Raw genomic sequence first — 16,122 nt, 5'->3', positions numbered from 1 at the left:
AATAATGAGTTCTGATTGTCAGATAATTATAGTTAAGTATTATATCTTTAGCACACAGGAACATTGCATGCTGTGATTGGGAGAACAAAACACAATTGTAGTATTTCCCTTTTGTGTACTGAAGACACAGCTGATATACATTATCCAGCTCTACATTTTTCAAACAAAAGTAAATAAATAAATGACCTTAAAATGAGCTCTGATGTTTATTCGAAGATCACACAAATTTGTCATTACAATTCTGATTAAAAAAAAAAGTTTTTAGATATCTTCAGTAAAATAACAGTTTTTAGAAATCTTCAGTAAAATATGCTACATTTAAATGAAGAGATGATGTACAAGTTGTACCACTTCCCCTTTTTTTGCAGGTTAAAATCGGCCCATTATTCAGATATCTTTTAGCAAAGTTCCTAATTCTGTAAAGATGACACAAACTCATTAATGAGTTTGGCCTCTTTCATAGATCCTCTGAAATGATCAGGAGGGAGAGAAGACCATCTAACACTAGTACTCTTCAGCATAAGCAGAGTTTCATTTTTGTTTTGTGACAGAGGTTGAGTCTGATGATCGGTGGATCACCTTGTAGCAGCATATACAACATTTGGCTCCACCTCCTTCAATCTCATTGGTCTTCTGCTCCTCTTCTTGTTTAAATTTAGAGCAGCATAGTTCAAGTCTGCTTCTTGTATCTGGCAATATATGGAAACAAAGCAAACATATTAAGGATATGCTCTGCTATATATATATATATATATATATATATATATATATATATATATATATACATACACATATATATAGTTATATGTATAACCTGTAATGCCTATGATATACCTGCTGTAAGTGATTGTTCATGTCATTGTTTTGATGGTGCAGGGCATCTAAACAAAACAAGTCATCATTATTATTTGCCAGAATGCCATAACTACAAAGGCTACATAAGGCTGTAGTTGTTATTTATGGAAAATGATAATATCGTTATTAACACCAGAATTTCAGAAACATAAAAAAAATTATTTCATCTTATAGTTAAAGGTTTTTGAGAATGTATTTACTATTATGTATGTGATATTGCATTGTTGACGTGCCTTCTTTCTGCTTAAACCGGATGAAGACCACAATGGCAAAAACTGTGGAGAGCAAAACCAAGCCGCTCAAGATCAGTGTCATTGTATAATAGATGTGACAGGATCTCTCAGTTTGTTCAGTCACCCCTAATGAAACCATTCAAATAAGTAAATAGAGAAGGGGGAAGAGAAAGCAACATTATTCATGTAATGTAAAAAATAAAAAAAATATGACGAAGAAGAAACAAACTGAATTTAAAATGCATGGCACATACAAACCACATTTGTTGTATCGGGCTGACTAGTATCTAAAAAAGAATACAAAATAGTTCATAGTAAGTGAATAGCATAATGCTGGAATAAATAATTTATCTAAGCATATCAAATAAAAATATTTACCATTTACCACCACTAACTGTGTTTTATTGTGAAACATCATACGGTTCGTCAAAAAGCTTCCACAGTAAAAAACTCCAGAATCAAAGATGTCCGCATTTACAATCTTCAAGGAAGAAAATGTTTGGTTCACTGACATCTCTAAATGATTCTTCTGAAAGCCGTTGAAATATATGGAGTCCGCTGGTTTTTTACCCACGTATTGAGTAGCGATGCAAAGCGGCAGAGAATCACTTGTGTGCTTGAACCAGGCAACATAACTGGGCTCTCTCAAGATGTTTGAACACAGAAGAGAGACCGTAGTTCCCCTCTTCACTGTTTTCATTAAACTTAAAGATGCGCTTTTTACAAAGATGACACCTGAAAAATTATATACATAAAATATAAACACTGTATTGCATCACATCTAAAACTCCTTCCTATGATTTCAGTGTAACTTTTAACTGAAAAGAAGATATGAAATTAACCGCCGAACAACATCGGAGACCTTTAGAAAAACTGCAGAGAGGGAAAAAAACAAACCACTGAGGCATTATTGAATTTATGTTCACAAAATGTCTTTATGTTCCTCAACATTAATAAAAGTAAGTTACACATGTTTGTGTATATATTCAAATGCAATTGTTTAAAGAGACTCAAATACAAGTGTACAAGTATCTAGTAATTATACATTAACAATTTTTCATTGTTCCACGTTTAATAGCAAGCATCATAAATGTTTATTTACCTATTAAAAGGAGCATCAGAGGATGTGTTGCAGGCAAAGTCATGTTTACATTCCAGCAAAATCAGCTCAACTGAGAAGAATCAAATTCAGCTTTATTTATTTAAAGGGGGTGGGGCTTTTGCACTGTGCTCAAACTGATCTGTATTAAAGCAGATTGTGCTATAGTATACACTTTTTTTTTTTTACAAAAAAGTGTCATCACAGCTCTTACTAAATAAGAAGGTGTCAGACCATGCTGTGCATTATATGCCGAAAGTCAAAATAACATGATGATTTTGTAAATAAATAAGCCAGGTAATTGTTGTTTAATATATTTTACACTCTCTTATTTTTCTACGTCCGAATGAAGAAGCACACCAGCAGACTTGAATGCCTACCTTAAATTGCGTAATTTTGTAAAGGCGTTTAAAAATTCACAAAACTAAAGTTAAAGGTCAGCCAGTAGGTGGAGACATTTCTGTCACAGCATCATTATTCTTTTTTTATGAGAATGTTTTGTGGGCCATCGTAGCTGGCGATCAGGCAGGCATACATGAACAATGCATTTCAAAAAGATTAGAAAGTTGTATTATTTTATTATTAGCTAACACTTTTTTTCAGTAGTCCATTTTAAACATTCTACTAACAGTAACTTTGCAACTCCATGTCAACTAGCAGTCATTAGAGTATTAGCAGACTGCTTAACACTTGATTTTGATGGGTCCACAACATACTGATCATGAGAAACTTGTCAACTACTAAGCCTAGCAGTCTACTCTGACTGTAAATGTAAATTAATTTACATGTAGTCGATATGTAGTCACAACGTTACTTAGAGTTAGTAGAATGTCTAAAGTAGATCATCAATAAATATCTGTAAAAAAAACAAACATTTGTAGGCAACTAGCTACTGAATAAAAAACCTGTGCATACATAATGTTTAAGGCATTATTAAATCACTTGCATGTAGCTTATTAAGTTTTAATAACCTTTTTTAAAAATATATATATATATAAGTATAGAGATTATACACCAACCACACCTCAAACCACATGGTCATGTTCAAACATAGCAGCCTCTCATCAAATAAAGTGGCAGGGGAAACAAAGAATGGCTTCCTGTAGGGAGTGGCTTAAAGTTACAGTTCAGCAGACCAACACACGGTGATTAAGCTTTGGGTCGCATTTTAGGTCAGCAATAGTTGTTATAGTTGTTTATGACATTAGTGAGAAATCTACATATCACAAAAAATGATTTTAAAATGATTTTAAAACTTCGGTCATTAGCTACAGTGTGTAATTTATATATGCTGAAGGGCAATAATCAAGCAGAAACGCAAGATTTGTCAAGCGTGTCTATTTTTTACAATACAAAACTGAGTTATGCAGTATGATTTAATAGCATATGGACCATATAAACAGTGTTTTGTGACACGTGTGTGTTTGTCAAATTGTGTATTAATGTATATTTAATCGTCATTAAAAAAATCAAGTGACCTCTGAATTAATATGAGAATCATACATTGTAAATGCAAAATAACATTTAAGATAGTCAGAGTGTAGTATGAAATCTCTCTCTCTCTCTCTCTCTCCCTCTCTCTCTCTCTCTCTGTCTCTCTCTCTCTCTCTCTCTCTCTCTCTCTCTCTCTCTCTCTCTCTCTCTCTCTCTCTCTCTCCCTCTCTCTCTCTCTCTCATCTGATGTTGCTAGGGGCATCACCACAACACTTTATAGACTTGTGGTTTTGAACTATGAGCCCTGGTCAAAACCAACAATGACAAAAAAAACACCTAGTTAGATCTAAAATGGAAAGAATGAGATAGCTGTCATCGATCTTTGCACCTTCGCAGCTGAAACTTTCCATTGAACCACTTATGTTTAAAGTCTGAGATTGACTAACTAAACAGCAGCTTAGTTAAGTCTGGTCCTTATGTTTTAGTCTGGTGGCATTAAATAATAGGCCTACAGTGTAGTGTGGCTCTCCTAAACGCTATTGTTGATTTAAAAATGACTTGTGATCCTTACAAATCAGGACATAATTTATTAATCAGGCAAATAGAAGTCGTAAGAAGGATTTCAGCACCACGGACAGAGACATATCATATTTGTCACCGTTCACATTTTAATACTTTGAAAGGAATTGTTTACCTAAAAAAGAACCTTTGCACCACATTGTACCGCAATGTCTTTAAATGCTAATATTCAAATGCAAATCTGTATTTAACCAGCAGATTTGTTTAGTTTATTATTTGTGTCCTGCAATGCAAAAGAAATCATTTTAACCTCCTAATTAGTAAACAATCAGCAATCAGTTGATTCATCTTAGTAACGTTATGCACCACATGGGGAGTTTGCCCTTTACTTCGATGATTGATTTATTTTCACAAAGTACATGGCTATGATGTCAAACCGATACCTTTATCTTATTTGCCGTACTTATTTGACTCATACTAGATTAAGCGTTTAATGCGTTTTTAAGCCTCTAAAGCACCTACATGTAAAATCATTAGCCCTTGGAACAGTTCAGTTAGTTATCTGATAATTATGAGACAGATTATCCTACTTGTTTTTTTTAAAGGTCAGTTTTAGCAAAAACCCCCAGGCTTTTGCACAATCAGAGGATGTGACAGCAACCGGGGCTCCAACCAGAAGACAGGCTGTTAGCAGCATCACTTCCTGAAGAGGACAGACAGAGTGAAGCAGCTCAGTACAGAGAGAGAAGCGCTGATGTGAACTTCAGCGGACCGGTTATAACATTCACCTAAGAGAACTATAAAATATCACCACGCTTTTAAAGATACGAACACGGCACTTCACAAGATAAATGAATGTAAAAATGTAAGCCGGCATAAACATTTAAACACATTTTTTTTTTTTTTTTACAGAGAAAAACTGCAGTAACAGTTTTTGTTAGATTGGTCAAATTAAATATTTGTTGCAATTATCATCGAAATGAAGGGAAAGAAGATGAAGGAAGTCATGAGATGTTTGTTGGCGCCTGTACGCTTTGTATGTGCATCGCTTGCAAACGTTGTGGTTTGATAATTTTCCAACCACAGGACTGACCTCTTGCTTCTGTTTTGAAGCCCCTTTCTGAATCAGAAACCACAAAAACATCCTTCTCAACAAACATTTCTATGTGAATTAAAAAATATATACCCATTGTGTGTGTGTGGTTGTATATATATATATATATATATAAAACACAGAGTGAGAGAGCCATAAACTAAAGATTTAGAATATGCATGTAAACATGTTTTGTGATGATACTTTGAATTCTGCATGAGCATTAAAGTATAGAGTTTAGATTTTTAAGAAAAGATTTTTATTTTCCTAACATCAAAAGAGAAAAAGAGTACAAATATGAAATGTTTTTCAGGCACAATGAAATGATCATAAGTTATTATTATTATTTATATTGTCGATTTATATTTGTATTACTGTTATTTTTATAGAGCACAAATAAAAGCCACTCTGGGGCCTATGGTAGAACATCGCCTCATCATTTCTCACGTTGTACTGAGGGGCTTCTTCCTGTCTAAGTTTCTGCAGGAAATTATGCTCTTCTTTGATCGCTTTCTGAGTCCTACTCTTGCAAAGTCACGCTTCTGTGGTTGAGAACAGGTCTCTTGATCAAAAACATTCTAACTTCAGTGAGCTACAGTATTAGCAAACTAAAATTTCCCATGTTACAATGAAAACGCAATTGCTGTCCATAACGGTCTGTGAGTTTAATCATTCGCAAGTTAAAATGCGATTTTTAATATGACCTAATGAAGTTCTTAATAAATTAATGTACAATGCGTTGCAGTGTTGTGTAGTTATCAAAAAGGAATATAGAGAAAATATTGTTATATACTGCCCCCTACTGATACTTATTGTTACTACTGTCGATATTCTCACCTAGAACATAGCAAAAATTTTCATTAACATAATTTTATTTGATTCTTTTTTTATATACTATATTATAAGCCATAATAAAAAAACTGTATTATAATTTTGTAAAAAAGGATTTTATCTATCATTCTAGATCTTAAAGAGTTTTTCTACATGATTTAATCCATAAAATGTAGTTTTGTTGTTAATTATTTGTTAGCTATTTACATTTTTTGCTAAGTTATTAAGGAAGCAGTTCATTTAGATGTTAACATGAACATTAACATTTAGACTTTAACATTATTTTTCAGTGTAGAAATGATAAAAATGTATAAAATACAAATGTTAGTCCATATTTCAAATATATATATATATATATATATATATATATATATATATATATATATATATATATATATATAAATATATAATGTATATACATATATATATATATATATATATATATATATATATATATATATATATATATATATATACATTGATATATTTTTATATAAAATATAAAAGTGAAGTGGAAGCCTGAGTCTTGACTATATGACTATGATTTATTAGTCAGATTTTATTCGAAAGAAAGCCTTGATGGTCATCATGCTTTGCATAAGCAAAATTTTTAATGAGGTGTGTCACTTAAACTTTACCTTGGTTTCACTGCAACTTTAGTTAAATTACAATTACAGCCAAAATTTCAAACTAACTGACAATGAGCAGGTTGAATTTATTTTTAAAATAAAAGCTGCAACTGAACAAATCAAACAGCCTAGAGACGGTGACTTCTTAAATATGAAGTATAAACAAGCTTTGAGGCCATCTGAGGTTGGCTTCAGGTCATTTGCTGCAGTAATATGTAGTAATATGTAAAAGTATGCAGCATCCAGGCCTTCAGACTATTTGCAGTTTGCATCATTTGCATAAATTTGTTATTCATAATTTGACTCTTTCCAACCCATAACAATGACCTCGTTTCATGCCTTTGTTTCAAAACCACACAAACAATACTGTTATCAAACCATTTTCTATTATCAAAAGCGAGCGGCTGCATCAATAATGATTAAAAAAAATAGCACCGTAGGAAAATGTGTGGATTTTGTGAATTCATTGCCATTTTGCTTTCAGTGTCTTTATTGCGCTATTTGTCTGAAGAACAGAACATGCGATCAAGCACTTTGTTTGATGCTTGATGTTTGCAGAGAGATGTGCTTCTACATGCACTTTCGCTTTTGTTCTAAAGCCACAAAGCTCAACCTACAAGAGTGAAAATAAAACAAACCTCAGAAAAGCCACCTTAAAAGCATACATTTATGCGGTCGTGCATTTCCTGAGAAACAGTTCGCACTGTACTTTTAATATTGAAGTTAATTATTCCCATAGTGAAGATCACACTAAACTAATATCCCGCTGAGTGTTTTCACGGCAAATAAAAAAACGCGCAATAAAAAAATATGCAGATCTCTTATAGATCCCCGAAGCTAACGTGTTATTTTTTAACCATTAATAAAATAAATCATGATCAATGGTTTAAAACAAAATAACATAATTTATAGTAAATAGTTTTCATGAATCCATTCAGCACAAGGACACGCGAACTTTATCACTGCTTTACATATAAACTTTAAATTCAAATTCAGAGTGTTTTGTGGCTAATGTGGCATTTTTGCAATTAATAATTTGTCTTGTACTATAAAAATAAATGAAATTATGTAGCAACTTAATTTTAATTATGTGGAGATTTGGTGAATAAGTGTATATTTTTGGTGTGTGTGTGTGTGTGTGTGTGTGTTTGTGTGTGTGTGTTTTTAATAACCTAACACTTATCTGATATGCACTAATTAATTGATATGTAATTTCTCGTAGTTTGAAGGCAATGTTTAAAATCACGAAACATTCAAAATGACATACAATTCTAAACCTAAACATTAAAACAATATATATTTGGTTTGACATTCATTGCTGCTAAATGTTGTCTTTAACATGTCTGAGAACCACCATTGAGAGCAAACCCACACCTGTGCACTTTGCTCTGCTTGAGTTACACGGCTCTGTATATTGCATGTCGTCCTTTATAAAGCAGAGCTCAAAGCTGCTCTCCTCACAGCACTGCGCAATCAGTCTTTGGCCATCGAGTTAATATACGTGTAAGTCAGTTTCGCTATTTAACCTGAGATATGTAGGTATTTGCTAAATATTTTAAATGTAAAAAATTGTGTTAAACAATCGTATTTTATGTCTTTTTGTTTTAGGTGACAAAATGGCTGGTAATAATGTCTGCACGTGCCAATTGTATCTCAAGGTTCTGTAGAATACAAAGACATAGGAACAATTTCCTTAGCCTTCATTGCTTGTTGAATGCAAATTACAACTTATTGGTGTGGAATTCTTTATATATGTGAAATATATTACAAGAATTGAAAAGAAAAAACCTTGACTGCAATGGAGGTCGCTTTGGATAAAAGAGCACAATTTATTATTGTTATTATTTAGAATAATCACACATATTTGAAGTAACTTGGATTTAGAAATCAATATTCCATTCAGAAAACAGGATGTTATACATTTTTTACTGATATCAGAATTAGAAAATAAATATCTGACCGATAACTACTTCTTTTGCTCTTAGTGATACTGTATAGAACCGTTGCAGTTTTTATTTTATACATTTATTCTCACTAATTCAATCAAGATTATTTTATTAAATGTTAAACAAATTCTAAGTAGTGTACTTTGCAATATAATAATAATAATAACAACACATTACTATATGATTATTATTATTATTATTTTATAATATTTTTCTTTATTCTTTCTTTCTTTCCCTTTTTCTTTCTTTCTTTTGTTTAATTTAGATTGTTCAGCGCTCTTTCACGTGGTGTTTGTCTGCAACATCGTGATTTTGCTTTTCAGTGGAATCGTAAACATAATTCTATGTGACAAACTGAGGAGAATAAAGTGTAAACTGTGTGCTGGTAAACTACATTTGGATGCTGTTTTAATTTTGTTTACGTCTTGTTACCATTATTTAATTTTTTTCCTTTGCTTTTGATTCTTATAGCCCATCGGAGAAGGCTTCATCTGGCTGCTCCTCTTAATCCAAACTCAGCACCTGAAGTCAGTAGTAATAGTGTATTTCATAAGATCTCATTTGTTTAATTTAAATTCAAATTTGGTACTCCGTTTAAGTCTTTATGCTTTGTTAGAGAAAAGCCTTTTTTTTTTTTCCGTCACAGGACCAAGAGAGCATGGACCTTAATTACACAATGCTACAGTTCACTGAAGACAACGCAACAACAGAGAGCTCAGAAAATGAGCAGAGAGAGAAGAGCAGAAACATCACAGTCTACTCCAGCCTCAAACATCACATGTCACACATCACTGAGGAAAACTAAGTCAGAATTTTCAGGTGACTACTAGCTCTGTGCACATAAATATACATTACATAAATCAGATGTATTTATTATATGGACAAAATTGTGAATTTGTGAATTAGTCATTTATACATACACACACACACACACACACACACACACACACATATATATATATAACCAAGTGGTTGTATTTCCACAATATAAGTAAACAACTTTGATGCATTTTCTACATTTAGACTATACAGCAACACAATTTTTTAAATGATAAAATATTATTCATATAAAAAAAACTTTTATTTTGTTTAAGCAACGTATCTGTCCAAGATTAATTAGTAAAGTAAATCATGTTTTTTTCCCATAGTAAATCATTTAAAAAATAGTTTTTTTTTGTTGAATAAAAGCGAAGATTGAATTCTTTAGTGTCACCGGACCAAATCCATATGCAGAGCCTATAGTCCGATCTTTCGATATATATGAGGTCACTGTGCTAAAACACATTCTTTTAGTTTCAGAACTCAAAACCTTGTCATTAGTTTTTTGGAATGTGCCACTTGATGAGGTAATAGTGTGGATAAACACCACCTCCACAGAAGATGATCAATGCCTGTTTCTGCATCAGTGTCTATTTAGCCCTGCCCACTGTCCATTTAGCCCCACCCACTGATTCCACATTGCTACGTTACCACCTGTTTAACCCCGCCTACCAATTTGTGCACATAGTAGATTAATAACAAGAGCTGCAAAAAGAGTTCTAGGCAAAAACCAAATGATAAACTCCATGTGATTAACTTTGTGAACAGTACAAAATAAAAAGACAAAGGCATTTCAATTTCTGAACAGATAATCTACAGAATAAAAGCTTTGTGGGAATTCTGTCATAATGCTATCACATCCCATTTTGTAGATAATGTTTTTGTGTAAGAGGCCAATAAAAAAAATATATTAATAAATAGTAAAGTAGGTAAGATACTGACCGATCATACTATTACTCTCTTTAACTATTTGAGTAACAAATGATTAAAGAAATCATGTGCAAATTTGCTGAAACAGAAAAGCTAAAGATAATTTATTTATGCAAAATTAAGAGTACAAACTCCAAATTGTGCATGACTAAGATCTTGCCATATAAACACTTTAAAATGCAATTGAGTTGGTATGTATAACCCTTTCTGGTTCTCACCAGTTAGCCTCCGTTAGATAAACATTCACCGTGTATGACAGGTGACTGCTGTAAAACTAAAATCAGGAATTAATCGCTGTACTATTAAATCAAATGTGTATCTAAGGGATAGCTCACTCAAAGATTTTGCATTTTTTTATCATTTACTTACCTTCATGTCATTCTAAAGACGTATGACTTAACTTCTGTAGGGCAAAGAAGATATTTCTGTAGAGCAAGGAAAATATCTGAATATAAGTCAGTGAGGGTAAGTATTTTTGATGCAAGTGACTTTCATTGTGTGAACAAACCTTCTTCAAAAAAACATGAGTTATCTGTGCATTTGAGTATTTTGGAATACAGCCTTTGAAATCCACAACATGACACTCATGACTACGTTTGTGTTTATATAAACATACAGGAGAGGATAGTTTCAAATAGTTTTTCTTAATATTTTTGAATGATCATCCCAAACTAAATCACTGCTGATTTCATGTGATAATGAAACTAGCACATCAGAAGTATAATAAAAAAACATATATTTATTACAAATGTTACACATTTGTTGCTGAAGTAACAACAGGTGTATTAAACTTTTGGATTATGTCCTTATCTCGAGATATACCTATGCAAATCACATTTTATGGTAAATAAAACAACGGATGCATAAACTTAGAGTATGAATGTAAATATAAACTAAATCACTAAATCGTCTTATCAACCCCAGAAAAGATTTCAGTATTAACTAATGCATTGCAAAATAAGGTAATATATATGACACTTTGGCTAATGTGCCAGATTAAAACTACGAGTGTGAGCAAATTTGGTTAGAGAATCTGTTTCAAATCAGTTGAGCACACCTATATACCAAGCTGCATGTGGAAGTTGCACTATTACGGCTTCTTAAGGCAGAGAAAATTATATCTTTGCTCACAGTCTGCGGTTTTCCAAAACTTCTCTTCTCTGTCCAGAACTCCACAACGCAGATTTCCAGAAGGACACTGAATCTCTTCCTCCGCAGACCAGGCTTTATATTGAAGATCATCTCCGGCGACCCAGAACCAATGGCCAGCCATAAAGCGAAGACCAGTCCATGCATAAGCTGTCTGGGAGGATATAATTTTAGTTATGCCCTCTTCCATTATTATTTCCGAATTTAGGCTTGCCAGATCGATGTACGTTTTTCTGCAATAGTCCAGGGCTTCATGCCATGTCTTATTCTGATGCACCACAACTATGTCATAGACATTCATACAGAAAAAATTCAGAGTTTCAGAGCACTGAATATCGTGCAGATTACAAGAATATAGGTTTATCCCACCACAGTTGTCATAATCAGTATCTGGTTGATTGACATCCCAGAAGATTGGTTCCTCCTCACCTCCAGACCACATCCATTTTTTTGAATCGTTCAAAGTTCTGTACAGTCCAATCCAGTTATACACGTCGTATGCATAAACAGAAAGCATTCCTGCCTCTTCTTTACTGATGGTTGAAAGGTAATCATAGTGCTCCATGCAGTATTTCTGTGCATCGTCCCAAGTCATTCTTTCTTGTACAATATAATGGATTCTGTAGGCACTGGAGTTCCCTCCAAAAAAGCTCAAAAGAAAGAACACGGTGACTGCAGCCCTCATTTCTTTAAGAATTGATCTACACAATAATTCCTATATGTGTGCTCAGTGGCAATAATATAACTTTTTTTCCTTTTTTAGAAATAAGAGACCAATAAAAAAAAAAAAGCTGTTTGGAATTGGCCGATTGGAAAGTCACACCCTTGAAGTATTTGTGAAACAAATGTTTAAAGAAATCGTGCATCATTGCAAATATTCCAATAGGACAGAAAACAGGTCATGCAGGTTCAAAGTTAAGAGCACAACCACATTCTGATTTGACATAAAAATCTATAAAAAATAATAATTAAAAAAAAATATTTGCTGGGAATGTGAACTGTGAGGCATTTAACAGCTCTGATTCTAGTTCAGTTACACTTATTTTACATTTTAAAAGAAGACATTTTAAAATAAGGAATTATTAATACATTTACAGTCCTCAGCAGGTTGTTGCCAAATGATGATCATTTTAAGAATAAATATAATAACAATAAATATACTACATTTATAACTACATAGAAATATACTATTTTACGCAGACTCTTAATGGCTTGACAATTTGTTATAAAGACAGCCTATAGCTACAAAACAGACCAAATAATTAGTTATATTCTTTCATTTATTTGTGTCTAAAATATCACTGAATACGACTATTCATTACAGTAAGATTGTTCTCTGGATTCACCAAAAAAAGATCTGGTATTTGATTTACTGAACAGAGAAGGTGCATACGAGTCAAGTGCATACAAATCATTTTTCAATTTGTGATCCAAATAGTGTGCTTATGTACAGAAATTCACAAAAATCATTTGGTTCCAGTACCATTAAAATGTTTCAGTTGTGATTTGCATATGTAATGCATACACTGCCAAACAACCCTAAAAGAATCATGCTACAGTATGTTTGGTGGCCTATTTTTGGAAGTTTTTTGGTCTGGTTTGTTTTAATTGATTACATATTAATATTTAATATTAAAATTAGTGTGCTATCTGTTGCATGGCATTACTATTTAACTATGAGATAAACTTTTTCCGGGCGATTCAGTGGGTGACCTTTCTCCTGATAGCCGATTGCCTTAACCCATTTGATCAACTCACTAAAAAGAATCGACATATTCATTCACGTATCAATCATGACCAGTTCTTATTCTAAAAAGACCTAAGAAAATACGCAACACATAAAATGATTGGTGAAATAAACTGTATGTCCTTGAAAAGTCATGACCTGGTGTATTAGTTGCAAACAATAGATGGCGCTCCAGGGTCTATCACTCTAACAAATGACTCCTCTCCGCTCTTGAATCAAACGCATTCAAAAACCACTGAAACAGTAAGTGTTTTTGTTTGCTCCTTTTGTTTGCAATTCAACCCATGATCAAAAATGTGTGATGTTATTAGTTTACATGAAAGCAGAACTTTCTTGACTTTTCACACACATTCTAGTTTATCCATTCTTACCTCTTAATGCATACTAACTAGAAATGGATTAGTGTATATATTTGGAGTAATAGCTAGTGATATTTTGTTGTGTCCAGTGAATGCAGGTCACGTTCACGAGACTTAACTCTATTTTGTTATTTTTCTTAAGAAATAAAAATAGGAACAAAATACTAGCTTGCCAGTCATGTATTTGATTAACAAATGTATAAAGAAGCCATACACACCCAATACAAATCTCCTATGGTACAAAGAGCACAACTGATCCATTCAAATGAGGTAATCAGAAATAGGTTTAAGAAAGTCTTGGAGATTTATAGAGTCATGGAAATGTATTGATCTTATGCAAAAGTAGGTCAGCCATTATTTTTCTCCAAATATAAAAAAAGAAATATAATTCATTATAAGCAGTAAAATAAAGTTTATAGTCACTTCTCTTAGTGTATTCACTGTAGTCCTAAACAATCTAACTGACGACAGATTAGGGTTTTGCTTGGAGCCCTGAATAGCTCTGATTAAGAGAAAACATCACTCATCCGATTTTGCTTTGGAGCCCAGTGCTGCATGGTTGCTGTACTAGCGCTTTCAATGGCAGAGAAAGCTGGAAAAGGAACTGTTCTTGTGGTAGGAGGATACAATCAGCAGCATCCCTTTTCATTCAGCGATTGGGGGATGGGCTTTCATCAGCCAAGGACTGGCTGGAGGTGTGCCAGTCTCCCAGCCTTGAGTGTGGGTGGCTAGATGATTGGTTCCTGGGTGCAGATTGTGGCTCACGGCCATGCTCTGCCCCAGTTTCTTTCTTCCCTGAGGTGCATGAGGAGCTGATGAAGTCATGTATGGACCCTTTCTCGGCCAGAAACCGCTCATCAGGGCCGGCAGGGGGTATGTGGTGTAGAGAGTGGTTGCAGTGCACTTGTGCCTGCAAAACACCACCTCCTGGTGCAATTATCTGCCTCTCCCTTCCCAGCCCTATAGGACCATGGCAGCTTTTGCTAAGTCCAACAGTGCAGCTGGTCAGACTGCCTCCGCCTTGCATGCCATGGCTATCCTGCAGGTTCACCAAGCCAAGGTACAAACAGCTGCACGATGGTGAGTCCAACCCGAGGTTGATGCAGAAGTTGCTAACGGGAAGGAGATGTCCACGTTAGTGGCCCAGGAGAGCCACCTATGGCTCAACCTGGCAGAAATGGAGGACTTTGAGAAGGTTCGCTTTCTTGATGCCCCGATCTCTTAGGCTGGGCTGTCCGGCGACACTGTTGAGGACTTTGTCAAGCAGTTCTCTGCCGTTCCATGGCAGGCACTCTCTAGACCCAGTGGCATTCTCGAGATTTAGGTGGTAGTTCAATACGCTTCTGTCATGTGTGAGGAAGTTACTGTCCTCCTGGCAAAGGATACAATCGAGCCTGTCCCTCCAGCCGAGATGATGTTGGGGTTCTACAGCCCTTACTTCATTGTGCCCAAGAAAGGAGGTGACCTGCGTGCACCCTCTGGCTCCCGCGTCCCGACCAGTGGAACCTCCATGTGTGGCTCCTGGATGGGACTCAACAGACTTGAGTGCTCTACCAGCTAGTGGTGAACACTATCACTCAGGCTAGGGCCCTCTCTATAAGGCATGCCTACACACTGAAGTGGAGCCTGTTCACTGATTGGTGTTACTCTCGATTGCAGTAGTGCTTTCTTTCATGAAAGAAAAGTTGGAGCGTAGGCTGTCATCCTCCACTCTGAAAGCTCCTGACCACACTCATTTCCATCCAGAGTTTTTGGTCAGTAAACAATGCCTTGTGTTCAGGCCGGCCTACTCTCACGTCATAGGTTGACTCCCTGGATAGTGGATGCCATCGCCTGGGCATACCATTCTCAAGGTGAGCCATGCCTCTCTGGTAGACATTTGCAGAGCTGCGAGCTGAGTGAAACCAAATACCTTTGCGGGGGTATTACAACCATTGCATTGAGCCAGTTTCTTCCCATGTTTTGAGTTAGAACTGGTCAGTGTCCTGCTTGCTGCACCATTCCCCTTCACACGCAGAGACCTATATCGCATATTGCACTGGCCTGGCTGGGTCAGTCCAATTCGGGCATTGGTTACAACCTTGTATAACATTTGCCTGACATGCTGTGGCCTGTCAGCATTTGTAGTTCTGTTGGTTGTGAGTTCAGCTTGTGGCGTTTTCCATATGGACCCCAGTTTGTCGTCACAAGATAAATCATAGTGACTGACAGGCAGGGAACGCCTCGGTTATGTACGTTCCTCAACAAAACCTGACAAGTGGTTACTTATTTGTTTTCCTAAAAAAAAAATAAAAGCTATTTTGTTTTTGCAAATTTTAAATAAACAAATTTTCGCCCTTTCTTACATTGGCTTATTTTGTTTGATTATCATTTCTTAATTACCATTTTACATTGTTAATTTACAATTAATTAATACTACATGCACTTGTCGTTGTTTTTTCTCGATCTTTGTGTTCACTCAGTGTGATTAGAGAGTGAT

At 34.7% G+C, this 16,122-nt stretch overlaps 1 protein-coding gene across 1 annotated transcript in view; it reads right to left on the bottom strand.

Annotated features, from left to right (window-relative positions):
* The window catches only part of LOC122348526, a 2,400-nt gene extending 151 nt beyond the window's left edge, over nt 1-2,249 (bottom strand). The window contains exons 1-6 of the mRNA XM_043244072.1: nt 2,191-2,249; nt 1,467-1,823; nt 1,343-1,375; nt 1,089-1,214; nt 835-881; nt 1-689 (exon numbers count right to left, since the gene is read on the bottom strand). The exon at nt 1-689 is cut by the window's left edge and continues 151 nt beyond it. Coding sequence (XP_043100007.1) covers nt 576-689; nt 835-881; nt 1,089-1,214; nt 1,343-1,375; nt 1,467-1,823; nt 2,191-2,233 — 720 coding nt within the window. The 5' untranslated portion in view covers nt 2,234-2,249 and the 3' untranslated portion in view covers nt 1-575. The remainder of the gene's footprint in view (nt 690-834; nt 882-1,088; nt 1,215-1,342; nt 1,376-1,466; nt 1,824-2,190) is intronic.
* Between the last annotated feature and the right edge of the window lie 13,873 nt (nt 2,250-16,122).

Source organism: Puntigrus tetrazona, chromosome 7, assembly GCF_018831695.1.
Source record: "Puntigrus tetrazona isolate hp1 chromosome 7, ASM1883169v1, whole genome shotgun sequence".
Classification (NCBI taxonomy): domain Eukaryota; kingdom Metazoa; phylum Chordata; class Actinopteri; order Cypriniformes; family Cyprinidae; genus Puntigrus; species Puntigrus tetrazona.
This window is presented reverse-complemented; position numbering and strand designations above follow the sequence as displayed.